At 41.2% G+C, this 17,752-nt stretch overlaps 1 protein-coding gene and 1 long non-coding RNA gene across 2 annotated transcripts in view; one reads left to right on the top strand and one right to left on the bottom strand.

The window, feature by feature from the left end:
- The first annotated feature begins 5 nt into the window (after window positions 1-5).
- On the top strand, window positions 6-2,173 carry LOC122445059. The gene is made up of 3 exons (XR_006270435.1): window positions 6-237; window positions 406-562; window positions 1,895-2,173. It is a non-coding gene; the product is annotated as an uncharacterized LOC122445059 (long non-coding RNA).
- Window positions 2,174-6,953: 4,780 nt separating this feature from the next.
- ANKUB1 (ankyrin repeat and ubiquitin domain containing 1) overlaps window positions 6,954-17,752 on the bottom strand; it is a 29,248-nt gene continuing 18,449 nt past the window's right edge. Inside the window, exons 4-6 of the mRNA XM_043474044.1 lie at window positions 17,049-17,163; window positions 12,464-13,402; window positions 6,954-7,083 (exon numbers count right to left, since the gene is read on the bottom strand). Coding sequence (XP_043329979.1) covers window positions 6,954-7,083; window positions 12,464-13,402; window positions 17,049-17,163 — 1,184 coding nt within the window. The remainder of the gene's footprint in view (window positions 7,084-12,463; window positions 13,403-17,048; window positions 17,164-17,752) is intronic.

Here is a 17,752-nt window from a genome sequence, read left to right as displayed (position 1 = left end):
CTACACTCAAACGCCTCCCCAGGCGCAGACTGGGAGCCGGAGATCCTTCAGTTTGCAAATCAGATGTCGCCTGCGGGGCTCAGAATGCCTTGCTCTGAGGAAGAAAAGTGTAAAATTCGACTCGCCCCCTTGCGGAGCTTACATGAATAATGTTAGCAGCTAACATTTATGAAGCACTATGTCAGGAACTGTTCCCAGGTTTATTAACTTGTTTAGAGTTCACAAGAACCTTACCAGGTAGGTACCCTTATTGTCCCCGAGAGAGATAAGTAAACTGAGACAGGTCAAGCAACTGAACGTCACTTTTTTTTAGCGCTAAGTAGTTTACACAGAGCTTCGGTATATGTTATCTTACTTGATTTATCTCACTTAATGCTCTCAATAACCATGCCATCGTTTGTACAGACGGGCCATTTGTACGGCGCGGGTCATCACTTGTACATGAAGAATCCAAAGCTCCCGATACGGTGTTATCAGCCAGTGACAGAGCTGGAAGAAGGTCAGAGCCCTTGACCACCTGCTCCGAAATCCATCATTCTGCGCAGCATCCTGAAAGGTGGAGGTTTGTAACACGTTCCGAGAGTGATTATAAATTAGGATAAAGATGAGGAGGAGGAAGACAATGAACCATGCTTGTCTTTATTTTTAAGTGTTAAGGGCAGTGGGAGAATTTGGTTCCTTTACCAACTCATTCTTCTCACCTGCTGTGGTTCAAATATAAGACTATTAAACAGCTTATTAATAAGAATATGACTCCTCAATTCTTACTCTCTTAGTGGGGGAAAGGGTGGGGGAAAAGAGAAATCTCACGTCTATGGTTGTGATATCTAGGGATATAGATAAAAAGCTAACTATATGCCCCAAGATATCTATATGCCGTCTCCTGAGCAGAACTGAACATTGGAAATGTTTTTCAGCTCTGCTCTCTGCGTCTCCCTCAGCCCTCACGTGTGACTGAAACTGAAATTGTTTCCTATGGTTGTTCAATCACTGAGTCGTGTCCAGCTTTTTGCCTCCCCATGGACTGCAGCATGCCAGGCTTCTCTGTTTCCTATGTGGGGGCACAGACAGGCAGATCCTTAAACTTGTTAGGTCTTGAAGCAGCATTTGCAGAGAGAGTATAGTTTTTCTGACACTGTGTTGCAGATCAGCAAAAATGGCATTTTATGAAGATTTTATTCATACATTATTGAGAGAATGTCAATTATAGAGGGAATAAGGAATGCTGAAATGAATTTACAAATAGGTATACTATTATGCCAATATAATATAGCATTTCTGTTCTGTGATCTCAGGGACTTCAGCAGGAGTGGTGATGGGGGTTGGGGGTGAAGATGGGAAATAAGGATGAACAGAATGGGGTGGTCAAGGAAGGTGGTCAAAAAGCCAAGTTATACCTGGGGAAACCAGCCTGGGAGTTAGAACTTGCTAGGATAATGTATAGAGTGACTTTCTGGTACCAAGTGTCTATGGTTGTTGAGAAGTAATTACCTAACTGAAAAATCAAAACTCTAGATTCCAGATCTGAATCTGACACTTAACTACCTGTAGGACCTAAACCAAGTTGCTTTTATATGTTATAAATTTAGCGTCTTCATTTGTAAAATATGTACTTTAATGATGACTGTCCTTAGTGTACCATGCAAGGCTGCTATGATGCTCAGATGCATTAATAAATTCATATTAAGAAACTGATCTTGATGATCAAATTAAATAAACTAGCATTAAGCAAGTGATTTTTAAGTGGAAATATTTATATTTTATGAGCAGATGTTGTGTGCACATGTCATTGAGAATGCCTTGTATATGATTATCATAAAATTCATTTATTTAATTTAACAAATATTTATAGAGCAGTTATTCAAAAGCTCAAGCATATGTTATTCCTTGGCAGTTTAGAGATGAATAAAACACTGTCCTTGCCTAAGAGAAGATAGTAAAGGAGACAGTCAAGTAATTTCAATACTGTGTGAAAGTGGCAATACCTGAGGAAAGAACAGAATGACCTAGAGCAAAGAGAAGGTGATGCTTAACTTTGATTTCAGTAAGATTCAGTTTTAGAATAAATGTCCCACGGTAGCCTATCTATGCTAATATACTGCTTGATGTCTGTTTAATATTGTAAGAAAGTAAAACCTATATCACTTCATACTATTTTGCTTCTAGAGCTAAAGTGAATAAAGAATAAAGACTCAACAATTTTTCAGTTGATTCTGGCAGGGAATCAATTGTGCTGTCACATTCTCCTCTTATCATCCTCCCCCTCATCTACCTTCCTTTCTCCTCATATTTCATCATATTTCTTTCTTCTTCATAGACATTCCTGCCCCAGGAACTTTGTAGCAAGCATCTCCTTGGTTATGTTTCAATGATAGGGAAATAGTTTTCATTCCAATCCTAAAGACAGGCAGTGCCAAAGAATATTCAAACTACCCCACAATTGCATTCATTTCACATGCTAGCAAACTAATGCTCAAAATTCTCCGAGCGAGGCTCCAATGGTACGTGAACTGAGAACTTCTAGATGTTCAAGCTGGATTTAGAAAAGGCAGAGGAACCAGAGATCAAATTGCCAACAACCATTGGATCATCGAAAAAGCAAGAGAGTTCCAGAAAAATATCTACTTCTGCTTTATTGCCTACGCTAAAGCCTTTGACTATGTGGATCACAACAAACAGTGCAACATTCTTAAAGAGATGGGAATACCAGACCACCTGACCTGCCTCTTGAGAAACCTCTATGCAGGTCAAGAAGCAACAGTTACAACTGGACATGGAAGAACGGACCAGTTCCAAATTGGGAAAGGAGTACATCAAGGCTGTATATTGTCCCCCTGCTTATTTAACTTATATGCAGAGTACATCATGAGAAACGCTGGGCTGGATGAAGAACAAGCTGGCATCCAGATTGCTGGGAGAAATATCAATAACCTCAGATATGCAGATGACATCACCCTTATGGCAGAAAGCAAAGAGGAATTGAAGAGCCACTTCAGGAAAGTGAAAGAGGAGTGTGAAAAAGCTGGCTTAAAACTCAGTTCAAAAAATGAAGATCATGGGATCCAATCCCATCACTTCATGGCAAATAGATGGATGGCAAACAATGGAAACAGTGGCAGACTTTATTTTGGGGGGCTCCAAAATCACTGCAGATGGTGACTGCAGCCATGAAATTAAAAGACGCTTGCTCCTTGGAAGAAAAGCTATGACCAATCTAGACAGCATATGAAAAAGCAGAGACATTACTTTGCCAACAAAGGTCCATCTAGTCAATGCTGTTTTTCCTGTAGTCATGTATGGATGTGAGAGTTGGACCATAAAGAAGGCTGAGCATCAAAGAATTGATGCTTTTGAACTGTGGTGTTGGAGAAGACTCTTGAGAGTCCCTTGGACTGCAAGGAGATCCAACCAGTCCATCCTAAAGGAAATCAGTTCTGAATATTCATTGGAAGGACTGATGCTGAAGCTTTAACTCCAATACTTTGGCCACCTGATGTGAAGAACTGACTCATTGGAAAAGACCCTGATGCTGGGAAAGATTGAAGGCAGGAGGAGAAGGTGACGACAGAGGATGAGATGGTTGGATGGCATCACTGACTCTCTGGACATGAGTTTGAGCAAGTTCTGGGAGTTGGTGATGGACAGGAAAGCCTGGCATGCTGCAGTCCATGGGGTGACAAAGAGTTGGACATGAATGATCAACTGAACTGAACTGAACTGAACTGATGATCTCTTGCAAGGAACTGCAGTTTAGGTCAGCACATGGCCAAGGGGAAGGTAGCATGGTGGCATCCATCACATGAACTGCCCTCTCATGAGTCTGAGGCTGGCATCAAGTAGTTTATGAATTAGTTCCTAAAATTTTTCTCATTATTTTAGTTAACTTTTTTAAACTGGATAATAAAATTCATTCAGAAAAGAGTACAGAGTTGGAAAAAGAAAAAAGCACGTCCTAGCGAATTTTCTCAAATTTAGCACATCTATTAACCGAGATGAAGAAATAGAAAGTTACCAGTACCCCGGAACCTGTGCTGTGCTGTCTTCCAGTTGCAATCCCCTCTCACTGTCTCTGCAGTGACCAGAACTTCTGCACATGCTGCCTACAACATCTCTTCAGCATCATCTTTCCTGTATTTGTATCAACTTTCTATGTGCCCAACCCTGTAATATCAAACTAGAAACCTATTTTTAGATGGCTTTAGATTTTAGGTGTCTCTGACTATTGTAAAAAAGGGTCTGTCTTACAAACCTTTCTAGCAAATAGAGTCAAAAATTTTAAATATTTTAAAAAACATTTAATAAGTGATTTGTAAGACTTCTACACTAAAAACTAAAAAACACTGATGAGTGAAATCAAGGAAGACTTAAATAAATGGGGACATATACCATGGATGGTGAGATATATGGTGGGTTGTAAGATTTACTATTATTAAGAAGTTTTCAACAATCAAAATCCCAATAGGATTTTTTAAAAATAGAGGATGGCAAATTTATTTTTATTATTTTTTACAAGTTTATTTAAAAATCTTTTTGGAAATGTAAGTGGCTAAGAATAGCCAAAACAAACTAGGAAAAAGAACAAATCAATTGTAAATTGATTTTTGACAAAGGTGCCAAGGTACTTGGGCTTCCCTGGTGCCTCAGTGGTAAAGAGTCACCTACCAATGCAGGAGACACAGTATCAATCCCTGGGTCAGGAAGATGTCCTGGAGAAGGAAATGGTGACCCACTCCAGTATTCTTGCCTAGGAATCCTATCGACAGAGGAGCTTGGAGATCTACAGTCTGTGGGGTCACAAAGAGATGGACACCACTTAGCAACTAAACTCACATAGACCTAAAGAACTCTGAAACTTCCAGAAGAAAACCTTTGAGGATATCTTCATGGCTTTCGGGTGGGCAAAGATTTCTTAGAAAGCAGAAAGCATGAACTATAAAAGAAAAAAATGATAAACTGTACTTCATTGGAGTTAAAACTTTTCATTCATCAAAAGACACCATTAACAAAATGAAAGAGTCCACAGATTAGGAAAAAATGCTTACAGTGCATACATCTGACAAGGAACTTGTATCATGCGTATATAAAAGTCTCCAATAAACCAATAATTAAAAGATAAACAACAGAATTTTTTAAATGGACATGAACTTAATTGATACTTCACGAAATAAAAGGTACAGATAGCCAAGAATCACACGAAAAAGCATTCAGTATTATTAGCCATCAAGGAAATGCAAATTAAAACCACAATGAGAAGTCATTTCAAACCCACTAGAATAGCTAAAAATCAAAAGTACTAATGATACCAGATTTTGTTGAGTCTGTAAAGTGACCAGAACGCTTGTTACTAAAGGTGTAAAACTATAAGACTGCTTTGGAGAGCTGTTAGGTAGGTTATGATAGTGTCCTATGTATTTACTGTGTTATCACACAGTTCCACACCTAGACGTTTGCCCCCAAAGAAATGAAAGGACATGTCCAGAAAAAGACCTTTACCATTATGTGTAAAGCAGCTTTATTCACAATATCGCAAAACTGGAGACAGTCCAAATGTCACACATCTGAATACATTGTGGTGTGACCATACAGTGGGATACTACTCAATAGCAAAAAAAGATCCAAGGAAGACTTGTATGGACGAAGTGCAAATATTGGAGTTATTAGACCTGGACCGGAAAATAACTATGAATAACATGTCCAAAATATTAGAAGACTAGTAAAGACTAGTAAAAAAAAAAAATAACAAGTTAGAAAACAAATATACAATATAAAGAGTAACCAAAAGGAGCAGTTCATTGTAGAAAACTAATAAAATTAGTAAAATTGACAAAAGCATTACAAGACTGACTATTCATGGAAAAATAAAAATAGGGCAAAAGATACCACCAATGATATCAACAATGAATAAAGGAATAATACTACATAGAGAAAAAGAAAAGAATGTTCTACTAATACATGCAGCAATGTTAATGAGCCTCAATAGATTAAGTTGAGGAAACTAACCCAGACACAAAGTGAACAGCTATATGATTCCTTTAATTGGAAAGTGTTATACATGGAGGTGTGTCAGGAAATCAGAATAGCATCTGTCTATATGGATTAAGATAAATTTAGGAGCTTGAAGGAACTTTCTGGGGTAATGGAAGTGTTTACGTCTTGCCTGGGGTATTAGTTACACAGATGTATATATTTGTTCAAGCTGTTGAATCTTACATTTAAGATCTTTGTAATTCACTGTAGGTACATTCTACCTCAGTTTAAAAAAATTAACAGCAAGCAGTGTTTTAGCAGAAATTCAAAAGATATCTGAGACCAGTATTAGACGTAGATGGTATTTATAACTCTACCAGGGACTTTCCCTATTTCAGTTTAGTTCAGTCGCTCAGTCATGTCCAACTCTGCAACCCCATGGGCTGCAGCACGCCAGGCTTCCCTGTCCATCACCAGCTCCTGGAACGTGCTCAAACTCATGTGCATCGAGTTGGTGATGCCATCTAGCCGTCTCATCCCTGTATAGCATATTTTCCCTATATAGAATTTTTTGAATTAATATTTTCACTGTGTACTGCAATCATGTTTAAAAAACAAAAAGCATTTTAAAAAGTCCCAGGAAAGCAAAAAATAAAAAAAGAGAGAGAGAGAGGGAGAAAGAGTAAACATTCTTGCTCATGTCCTTGTTTCCCACCTTCCTGGTTGCCGTACTACCCCATAGGCAACTGCTCTTCTCCGTTTCTTATGAATTCTACCTCAGACTGTTTGTGTAAAAACAAATGCCCTAAATTTTCACTTAGGGTGATGGAGTTTGAGAAAACATGGTATTAAACTTTAAATACTCATGTAGCATCAGAACTGTTATTAGAAACCCCACAATTAAAACAGTTATTAGAAACCTTAGCATTAGAATTAGAAGTTCTGTTTGACCAGGTCTTCATACAAACTGGGGTCATCGTGACTTTTCAAAGCACAATTTCTGGAGGATTTTCACATGCTGTCAAGCCTCCTTGGATGGTCAGATCAGAAATGCTCTTTTTCGCTAGGACTCTTGCTATTCCTAACTGCTGAAGCCACCGTTTCTCTTTAAAGGCACTGCAAGAAAACAGGACATAATTTATAAGGAGGTCCATTCTTGTCTCCATTTATAGCTAAAATGATGGAAATCTTGGGCTTATTTTATTGCTCCAGTGGCTGGTTTGTCTTGCCCTGTGAGGAGGTAAACAGGGATGAGGAATCTTTCTGAAACCGTTTCCTTGTGAATCGGTGGGAATGAAATCATCCCAAGGCAATACCAAAAGGTGAGCACTCACAGCTAGAAACAGAAAGCCACTCAATGTCATAGAATCTGTTGGGTTGAAGATTTTTTTTTTTTTTTTTTGGCTGTGCTATGCAACTTGCAGGAAGCTTAGTTTCTGAACTAGGGACTGAACCCACTTCCTCGGCAGCAAAAACCTGGGGTGCTAACCACTGGACCGACAGGGAATTCCCTCCTTGGTACTTTTTATCAAAATGAAACAAAACAGAACAACATGGAGAGTTCTGTTTTTATCAGGAGCGTAAGAGCCCGTCAGAAACGTCTTTGGGGATTTCCATCTATTCTCAGTTCACTCTGAACCTTCTGGACCAAACCTCCACATTTGAATCTTCACTAAGCTGGATTTCCAGGTTACATCAAGTACACTGGAACCAGACAATAAGCTGTAAGGAAGACTGTTTTCTAGGCAGACCTTGGCAATGTTCTTTGATGTGGATAAAGCTGACCCTGTCTTCTGAGGAATGAGACTCAGTCAGTCATCTCCACAGCACTTAGCTGCCCTCACCACCTGAGACCCATGTTAGCACTGGATCTGAGTTAACTTAATATTCGGAGTCAACCCGCACAAGTATATTTTTGTGAAGCTAAAGATGGCATTCCTAGAGGCTTCCCTGATGGTCTCATGGCTAACTCTCTGTGCTCCCAGCGCAGGGGGCCCAGGTTCAAACCCTGGTCAGGGAACTAGATCCCACAGGCCATAACTAAAAGACTGAAGATTCTGCATGCGGCAGCTAAGACTGAGCACAGCCAAATAAATAAAAATAAATATTAAAATGAATAAATGAATGAATAATGTTTAAAAAAAAATGTGGAGTTCCTGAATGACATGTAGTCCAGCAAATGCTCTCATATGATGCCAGATGAAATGTCTGGGGTCCTGGTTTGGGAGATCACATTTCTCACACAACTGGGAACATCTAATGGACCCTCCCTGACCCAGTTCTCCTGGGTCACCACCCCGAAGGATGAGTTAGGCTCTTTCCCATCTCCTGGCTATGATACTAGCTTGAGGATGGTGAACCCCACCGTCAAGATGGCACATGTCCATTTCTCACATTTCGGCCCGAGAGCTGTAACTGGTCCTTCAGCGCTCTGCGCTCAGACCACCTGGCTGCCTGGCTTGACTGCCAGCTTCAGATGGAGAGGGGTGACTCCTGTAAGGGGGGACATGAGTCAAACCAGAGAGAGCTTTTCAGGGGCGTAAGCTATGCAGGTCCCCCTGTGCCCTCCACAACACACCAACAGGGGGATGTGGGATACATCCTGGGAAGATGCTGTGAAAACAGGAGAAGACAGATGGGCAGGCAGTCAAGAGTAGAAACGCAAGGAAGAGAAAAAGATTGGGAAATGAGAAATGATAAGATTGGAGATAAGATTTCTATTCTCAACCTCATTGTGCGCAGTTTAGTTCACTCAGTCAAGTCTGACTCTTTGTGACCCCATGGACTGCTGCACGCCAGGCTTCCCGTCCGTCATCAACTCCCAGAGCTTGCTCAAACTCATGTCCATCAAGTCGGTGATGCCATCCAACCATCTCATCCTCTGTTGTCCTCTTTTCCTCCTGCCTTCAATCTTTCCCAGCATCAAGGTCTTTTGCAGTGAGTCAGCTCTTCGCATCAGGCGGCCAAAGTATTGGAGCTTCAGCTTCAGTCCTTCCAATGAATATTCAGAACTGATTTCCTTTAGGATGGACTGGTTGGATCTCCTTGCAGTCCAAGGGACTCTCAAGAGTCTTCTCCAACACCACAGTTCAAAAGCATCAATTCTTTGATGCTCAGCCTTCTTAATAGTCCAACTCTCACATCCATACATGACCACTGAAAAACCATAGCTTTGACTAGACAGACCTTTGTTGGCAAAGTAATGTCTCTGCTTTTTCATATGCTGTCTAGATTGGTCATAGTTTTCTTCCAAGGAGCAAGCATCTTTTAATTTCATGGCTGCAGTCACCATCTGCAGTGATTTTGGAGCCCCCAAAAATAAAGTCTGTCAAAAAGTAAAAATAAAAAAAATAAAGTCTGTCACTGTTTCCATTGTTTACCCATCTATTTGCCATGAAGTGATGGGATTGGATCCCATGATCTTCATTTTTTGAATGTTGAGTTTTAAGCCAGCTTTTTCACACTCCTCTTTCACTTTCATGAAGAGGCTCTTCAATTCCTATTTGCTTTCTGCCATAAGGGTGGTGTCATCTGCATACCTGAGGTTGTTGATAATTCTTCTGGCAATCTTGATGCCAGTTTGTGCTTCATCCAGCTTGGGATTTCACATGATATACTTTGCATATAAGTTAAATAAGCAGGGGGATAATATACAGCCTTGATGTACTCCTCTCCCAATTTGGAACTGGTCAGTTTTTCCATGTCCAGTTGTAACTGTTGCTTCTTGACCTGAATACAGGTTTCTCAGGAGGCAGATAAGGTGGTCTGGTATTCCCATCTCTTTAAGAATTTTCCATTTTTTGTTGTGATCCACATAGTCAAAGTCTTTTGTGTAGTCAATGAAGCAGAAGTAGATGTTTTTCTGGAACTCTTTTGCTTTTTTGATGATCCAGCAGATGTTGGCAATTTGATCTCTGGTTCCTCTGCCTTTTCTAAATCCAGCTTGAATATCTGGAAATCCTCGGGTCACGTACTGTTGAAGTCTAGCTGGGAGAATTTTGAGCATTCTTTTGCAAGTGTATGAGATGAGTGCAATTGTGTGGTAGTTTGAGCATTCTTTGGCATTGCCTTTCTTTGGGATTGGAATGAAAACTGACCTTTTCCAGTCCTGTGGCCACTGCTGAGTTTTCCAAATTTGCTGGCATATTGAGTGCAGCACTTTCACAGCGTCATCTTTTAGGATTTGAAATAGTTCAACTGGAATTCCATCACCTCCACTAGCTTTGTTTGTAGTGATGCTTCCTAAGGCCCACTTGATTTCCCATTCCAGGATGTCTGGCTCTAGGTGAGTGGTCACACCATTGAGGTTATATGGGTCATTAAGATCTTTCTTTTTGTAGTTCTTCTGTGTATTCTTGCCACTTCTTCTTAATATCTTCTGCTTCTGTTAGGTCCATACGGTTTCTGTCCTTTATTGTGCCCATCTTTGCATGAAGTGTTCCTTTGGTATCTCTAATTTTCTTGAAGAGATTGCTAGTCTTTCCCATTCTATTGTTTCCCTCTATTTCTTTTCATTGATCACTGAGAACGGCTTTTTATCTCTCCTTGCTATTATTTGGAACTCTGCATTCAAATGGGTAGATCTTTCCCTTTCTCCTTTGCCTTTGGCTTCTCTTCTTTTCTCAGCTATTTGTAAGGCCTCCTCAGACAACCATTTTGCCTTTTTGCATTTCTTCTTCTTTGGGATGGTCTTGATCACCACCTCCTGTACAATGTCACAAACCTCCGTCCATTGTTCTTCAGGCTCTCTGTCTATCATATCTAATCCCTTGAATCTGTTTGTCACTTCCACTGTGTAATCATAAGGAATTTGATTTAGGTCATACTTGAGTGGTCTATTGGTTTTCTCTACTTTCTTCAATTTAAGTCTGAATTTTGCAATAAGGAGTTCATGATCTGAGCCACAGTCAGCTCCCAGTCTTCTTTTGCTGACTGTATATAGATTCTCTGTCTTTAGCTGCAAAGAACATAATCAGTCTGATTTTGGTATTGACCATCTGGTGATGTCCATGTGTGGAGTCTTCTCTTGTGTTGTTGGAAGATGGGGTTTGCTATGACCAGTGCATTCTCTTGGCAAAACTCTGTTAGCCTTTGCCCTACTTCATTTTGTACTCCAAGGCCAAACTTGCCTGTTACTTCAGGTATCTCTTGATTTCCTACTTTTGCATTCCAGTACCCTGTGATGAAAGGGACATCTTTTTTGGGTGTTAGTTCTAGAAGGTCTTGTAGGTCATCATAGAACTGTTTAACTTCAGCTTCTTTGGCATTACTGGTTGGAGCATAGACTTGGATTACTGTGATATTAAATGATTTGCCTTGGAAACGAAGAGAGATCATTCTGTCATTTTTGAGATTGCATCCAAGTACTCCATTGAAGACTCCTTTGTTGACTATGAGGTCTACTCCATTTTTTCTAAGGGATTCCTGCCCAGAGAAGTAGATATAGTGGTCATCTGTATCAAATTCACCCATTTCGGTCCATTTTGGTTCACCGATTCCTAAAATGTCAATCTTCACTCTTGCCATCTTCTGTGTGACCACTTCCAATTTACCTTGATTCATGGACGTTACATTTCAGATTGCTATGCCATATTGTTCTTTACAGCATCGGCTCTTGCTTCCATCATCAGTCACATCCACAGTTTTAGGGCTAAAATTATTCTCACCAGTAGGTGGCAACAATCTAGCGGATATAAAGACATACAGAAAGGCCACTAAAACAGTCTAGCTTTATTTTTTCTTTCCTTCTCAAGGTACTGAGTCAAGGGGAAAGCCATTCATAAATCTATATTTCCACTGTAATCATGGCACCCAAGAATGCCTCATAAGTCGTGGATGGGTCCTGAGATCTAATTAGAGTTCTGTTTTCAGTGAAAATGGATGACCCACATATAAAAGTTTACCTTATGAAATGAATGTGCCTGAAAAATTTGCTTCTGACACACTTGTTTATGTCTTTAAATGTGATAATGGATTACTTTTTAAACTTACCTTAAATGTTAATATCAATTCTATTATCTTATCCAATATAGTTCTCCCCCAGCCTGTATATCTTATCTATAAGTCAACAGAAGTCTTATGATTCAGTCATTTAACTGTTTTTTTCTTCCCTTCCACTTTCACTACCATCTAAGCTTCCATTGACACTCTTGATATCTCCCAGATTGCAAGTTTCCCCCTTCTCCCTTTAATTATAATTAGCAATTCCTTTTAGTTTAAAAAAAAAAAAAAAAGGAAGCAGCAGCAACAGCAACGGAACTTGTTCATTGATACAACTCTTCTCTGAAAATCTGATGAGTAGAATACTACATGGACGGGCCAATAAAGTCAGTTCATTTTGTCCTGAATATGAGGTTCGGTTGTGGGCCTTGAAGCTGGGGACTGATGCATTGGAACAAGCTGTATTACACCATATGGCATGTTAGGGCTTCGTGGACCATCTGTCCCCTAGAGCTGCCCTATTAAAGTCTGCTTTTGTTTGAAGAGAAAAGCTTACCTGGCCACAGCTAAGCAGTAGATGGCGTTCTCCCTTGGAGTCCTCCCACTGTGCTCTGAGAAAGATGCGAAGGAAGATCTGAGTAAAAAGTCAGCTCTGGGAGTTGCATAGTAAAATGATGGGTGTGAGTAGCCCACTCTTGAAATTGGAGGGAGAGGGACTTGGGGCATATATGTGTTTTTTATGAGCTTTTCTTTTTTCCTAGTCGTGGCAGTGATTTTTTTCCAGTTTTGTTGTCTTTTTTGTAGTTCAGAGAATGTGTTTGCGTCTGCCGGTGGAGGAAGTCTGGCTGGCTCTTTCCTTGGGTCTTGCCGCGCAGTTGCCAAAGGGTGGGCAAGTTGCCTGCTCACCATTTGCTCCCGGAGAGGCGGCAGTTTACCCTCAGTGCCCCCTTGGGAGTCCCTGTCCGTAGCCTTCTGCCAGCTCTTGGAGGTCATTTTGGGTTTGGTGAAACCATCCACCATCACAACATCTCCAACTCTTGCCCCCAAGACCCTCGCTCCGCAACGCTGGCCTTTATTCAGGTTGTGACTCTGAGCTCTGAGTACCCACTGTTTTATTTTAATATAAATCCTCATGGAGACTGAGATTTTCGGAAAAGAAACCGTTGACCACATTTTACTCAGTAAATACAACACGCAGTCTTTACGCTTGTGTTTGCACGCAATGGTCAGAGGAGTTTGTCCCGCTGCGTTTCTACAATCCAGGCACAGCACACTGCAGTTGACAAAGGCCTTCAGAATCAGCAGTTGGCCGGCTTCCGCGGCTGCATGAATGGGGCATTTAGAGACGTCTGTGTGCAGGGCTTCCTGGCACCACGCTCGGTATGGGTGCACGCCGACTGCCTCGTGGGGCTGCACACCCTGTTTCAGGGCCCATTCCGTGAGCTCAATGTACCCGTAAAAGGCGGCGATGTACAGGGCGACCCTTTTCTGGTACCTGAATGAATGAGACAAGCCAGAGCAAACAGACAAATGTAGTTTCACTAAATACCCCTGAAGTATTCTAGTTAAAATATTTATTTCTTCCTAACTTTTACCTAAAATGTTTTCAGAAAAGACCTATAGTAATATACGGGCTTCCCAGATGGGGCTAGTGGTAAAGAACCCACCTGTCAATGCAGAAGACACAAGAAGTACGGATTTGGTCCCTGGGTGGGAAGATCCCCTGGAGGATAAAATGGCAACCCACTCCAGTATTCTTGCTTGGAGAATCCCATGGCCAGAGGAGCCTGGAGGGCTACAATCCATGGGGTCACAAAGAGTCGGGACACAACTGAAGTGACTTAGCACACAATATGCAGGTTAAATCACACAGGCCCTGCTTATACACATTGTCCTACTGTGCAAATGTAAATAATTCAAACTGGTTTCTTTGGAGCAGTTTTCTTTTTTATGAAAATCAAATGTTCAAGAAAAATATTAAGCTTTGTATTAACTGGGAAAGTGCAGGAAGGGATTCAGTCCATTTTTAGAAATTTGAACATTTTGTATGCAAACATTTGTTTGCCTTGTCCTTATTTTCTGGCTTCTCAGAGTCTCCACTGCAATCTAAACCCCTAGATTGCCTCCCATCAGCGTGGCCACCAGTGCCACAGTCTCCTAGCTGGTCTCCCACTTCCTTCTTATCCCGCTCTGGGCTTTTCCTCACATAGTGCTTAGCAATCTTTTTTTTTCCTTAAGTTGGTGGTGGCCTATGCCCTGTTCTAAATACTCTAATAGCGTCCTGCTGCAACTGAAATTCTAATGCTTCACTTTGGCCTACAAGGCCCCTGTCACCAGGACCCTGCCCATCTCTAGCATCACTTCCCACCAACTCCCCTTCTCTTCCACTGTATTATATGCTTACTGGCCTTCCTGACATCTCTATCCTTCCAATACCCCATCAGGCACAAATCAAATTATTGGTGAAGAGTGTTCAGAGAAATAAGAATTAGGGAGGCAAAAGTAGACAGAGCTCTGCCAGGTATTGTCCATATCCACTTGGACAAGGTTTACCAGACCCCATTGTAGAGATGGAGGCAGGCTCGCCTGGTATCATTGAAAATCAACTGCATAGAACTAACTCTTGTTTCTGATTACATGCTCACCACAGCATCTGTTCCTGTCTATTGGCTTCCCATGGAGTTCTCCTGAATAAGAAAGATGGTTTTCCCAGAACATGTGAGCTTCTAGGGCCCTCTGACAGTTAGAGTCTAACTAACTAGAGTTATGCATGAATGCATTGGTGTTTTGGTTCATATATCAATTTATTCTGAAATTCTTTAGTGTAAGCCAGCAACTCTGAATTTGATCAATTTTCCTGATTTGGGGAGAAAAGCCTCTCCTGGGTCAACTAACTGTCCTTTGCTTTCATCCTTAACACCCATGTTGGAACTAGCGCACTCTTGTTGCTGAGACTAGTTGATTCTGCCTCTGAAACGATCTTTTCACTGTCTCTCTGTTCTCCTAGACCCGCCTCTGCTACATAAGCCTCGCTCAGGCTGCCAGTGTCTTTTGACTGCCTCTATTCCTCACACTGCAGCCAGAGCCAACATTCGAAAATGCAGGTTGCATCATGGTCTTTCTCTACCTTCCATGTCTTCCCACCATTCAAAAGATAAAGTCCAAATTCCTTCACATTCCTACAGAAGCCTTCATGAGCTGGCCTATTCTAATCTTTCCAGCCTCTGGCCACTAGCTTCCTCTAATTCTATAATCTACCATGTGGAACTTCTTTCAGTTTTTTAAATCTATTCTTGCCCCCTGGGTCTTTGTTCATGTGGTTCCATCTGTTTTGAAAGTGTTTGTTAAACGGTCATGTCTGACTCTTTGCGACCCCGTGGACTGTAGCCCTCCAGGCTCCTCTGTCCATGGGATTTCCCAGGCAAGAATACTGGAGTGGGTAGCCATTCCCTTCTCCAGGAGATCTTCCCAACCCAGGGACCAAACGCAGGTCTCCTGAATTGCAGGCAGATTCGTTACTACCTGACCCACCAGGAAAGCTTTCATTGGAACCTTTTAATTCTTCTCCCAACCGTGTACCTGAGTGTCAGCCCTTCAGGTTCCTTTTTAAGGATGCTTTATCTGCTCCCGCAAGTCTAGTTGTCCATACTGTACTTCCCCACATCTTCTTGCACAACGCCCATGTCATCATGCTTTTCAGGCTGAATGGCAACAGCGGTGACACCTAACATTTATATCCTCCTTACCATGTGCCAGGCTGACCTCCAAGTCCCTTATGATATTAGCTCAGTTACTCTCTAAAGTAGTTCTGTAAGATAGGTGCTATTATTATTCGCATTGTACAGAAGAGGAAGCTGAGGTACAAAATGACTACTTGCTCACGTGTAGACAATTAAACCCTGAGGGAGCAGGGTAGATGGGCACTTGTACCCATGAACATTTTGCAGTTCTGTTCTTCCAAGAACTGGTTACTTGTTTTGTGTTTCTTCCACTGGACTGTAAGCTTGCTAAAGGCAGGAACCATATCTTGTTTATTGTTCATAGTACATAGTAAAGGCTCAATAGATGTTTGTTGAATGGGTGGATGAATTGCAAAAGGAGCTCTTCAGTCTCATTATTTATATTCTCTGAGCTCTTAGATTTTATTTAGAGATTAAGTGGAAACGGTTAAGTCCATGAGCACTGGAGTAAGTTCCTGGGATCCAAAACTCAGTTGGGCCCTTTGCTAACTGTGTGATGTTGGGCAGATTCCCTAAATCAGTTTCCTTATCTGTAAAATAAGATAAAGAATAAGATTTTTGTGGGCAATCTCATAGAAATGTTCTAAGTATAAAATAAGGTAATAAATATAACAATGTCTATTGCAACGTATTCAACAAATAGGCACTGTTGAAAGCGATGAAATGGTTCTTTGCATTCAGAGCATCAAAACAGAGCGTTATAATTATCCCCAAATGGAAATCAACTTAAATTATCTGAATATCTTGGAAAATTTCAAACGCTGGCTTTCCAGTCTGTCACCTCACATCCTCCTGTGTGGGCATCTGTAAAGTATGACTAAATCACCACACGGGGGCAGTGTTCAAAAATAGCACCCTGCATTAAAACCTAAAAGGTAGTTCATGCACCTGGGAAGCTGCTGGCTGCAGAGGTAAGTTAAAATGTCCACCTGCTTCTCTGAGCCTACCCCCCTCCATTGCCCCAGCGGCACAAGCAACACTTCATGTGTGGCAAAAGTTTAAAAGCGTGCATTAAATGTAATTTGATAAGCTACAGGATAGCTTAGGAAGAGACCACGGATATTTTCAGCCAATCAATTAGCAATTAGTGGTTTTTAGAACAATGGAATGTAAGAGTGGCAAGGCACTTATTCTGGTAGCTTTTAAAAAGTGCTGTTAAAAGTCTAATATCCAAACCAAACTGAAGTCTCCCATTTAGATTGTTAGTGTGAGGAAAGCCTTCTTGAATTGCAGTTCATCACCAAAGGCTTTCAGCCCTGGTGGCATCCTTGCCGTCTTGTTCCAGAATATATTGCAATAAAAATGCCTAAGGGTAGCTTTCATGGAGCAACACCCCAGCTAAAGAGGTCCCATGAGAGTTTAGCAAAAATTAATTAGTTTAGCATTTGCTTTATCTCGTACTTGAGGACTGGTCCTTCATTTGATAAATAGCGTTGGACTTGAAGTTTTTGTCCAAGGAGACAACCCATCAGAAACTCCTTCCATCCATCCCAGACATCCAAGCGAAGTGTTGTGCCTGTGGATAAAGAGAGGTGGAGATGGCTAGAGTCACCAGGGTTTGGTGATCAAAAAACATCTAACGATAGCTTTCTCCAAACTGGCCTGAACTAGGTGCCAAACGAAAAGTAGCCTTTGAATAAGGAGACAGGGCTGCCTAAAAGTGAGAGAGAAAGAGAGATGCTGTCTTTAGCTTAGGCCTACACTAACTTGGAAAAACTTTTTAACCTCCGTATACTTGCATTTTCTCATCTGCACGGTGAAAGCATACACTGCTGGACTTCTTTCTACAGCTCTCTTAAAGCAGTCCTGTGGACACTGATGCCTTGCTGATCTACACATCACCGTGTAGATGAAAGCTGTTATGTTGAAAGAGAAACTCAAGAAACGGTGGCAGGACATATGGACTTCTTGGGCCTTTAGCTTATGTGTGGGCTATGGGTGAAGATGAACAATCCTTGCATCGTATCCTTCACAAAACAGGAGCCATTCTGTATTATGAACATACAAGTGATATGCTCATTGCAGCTGGAGGATTTATCCCTTGTTCCACAAAAGCCTGCCTGCTCCTGGTTGTGTGACTACATTCCCTTTGTCCTTCAGGCTGT

Source organism: Cervus canadensis, chromosome 7, assembly GCF_019320065.1.
Source record: "Cervus canadensis isolate Bull #8, Minnesota chromosome 7, ASM1932006v1, whole genome shotgun sequence".
NCBI classification, from domain to species: domain Eukaryota; kingdom Metazoa; phylum Chordata; class Mammalia; order Artiodactyla; family Cervidae; genus Cervus; species Cervus canadensis.
Note: the sequence above shows the minus strand (reverse complement) of the source record. Positions and strands in the feature narration are given on the sequence as shown.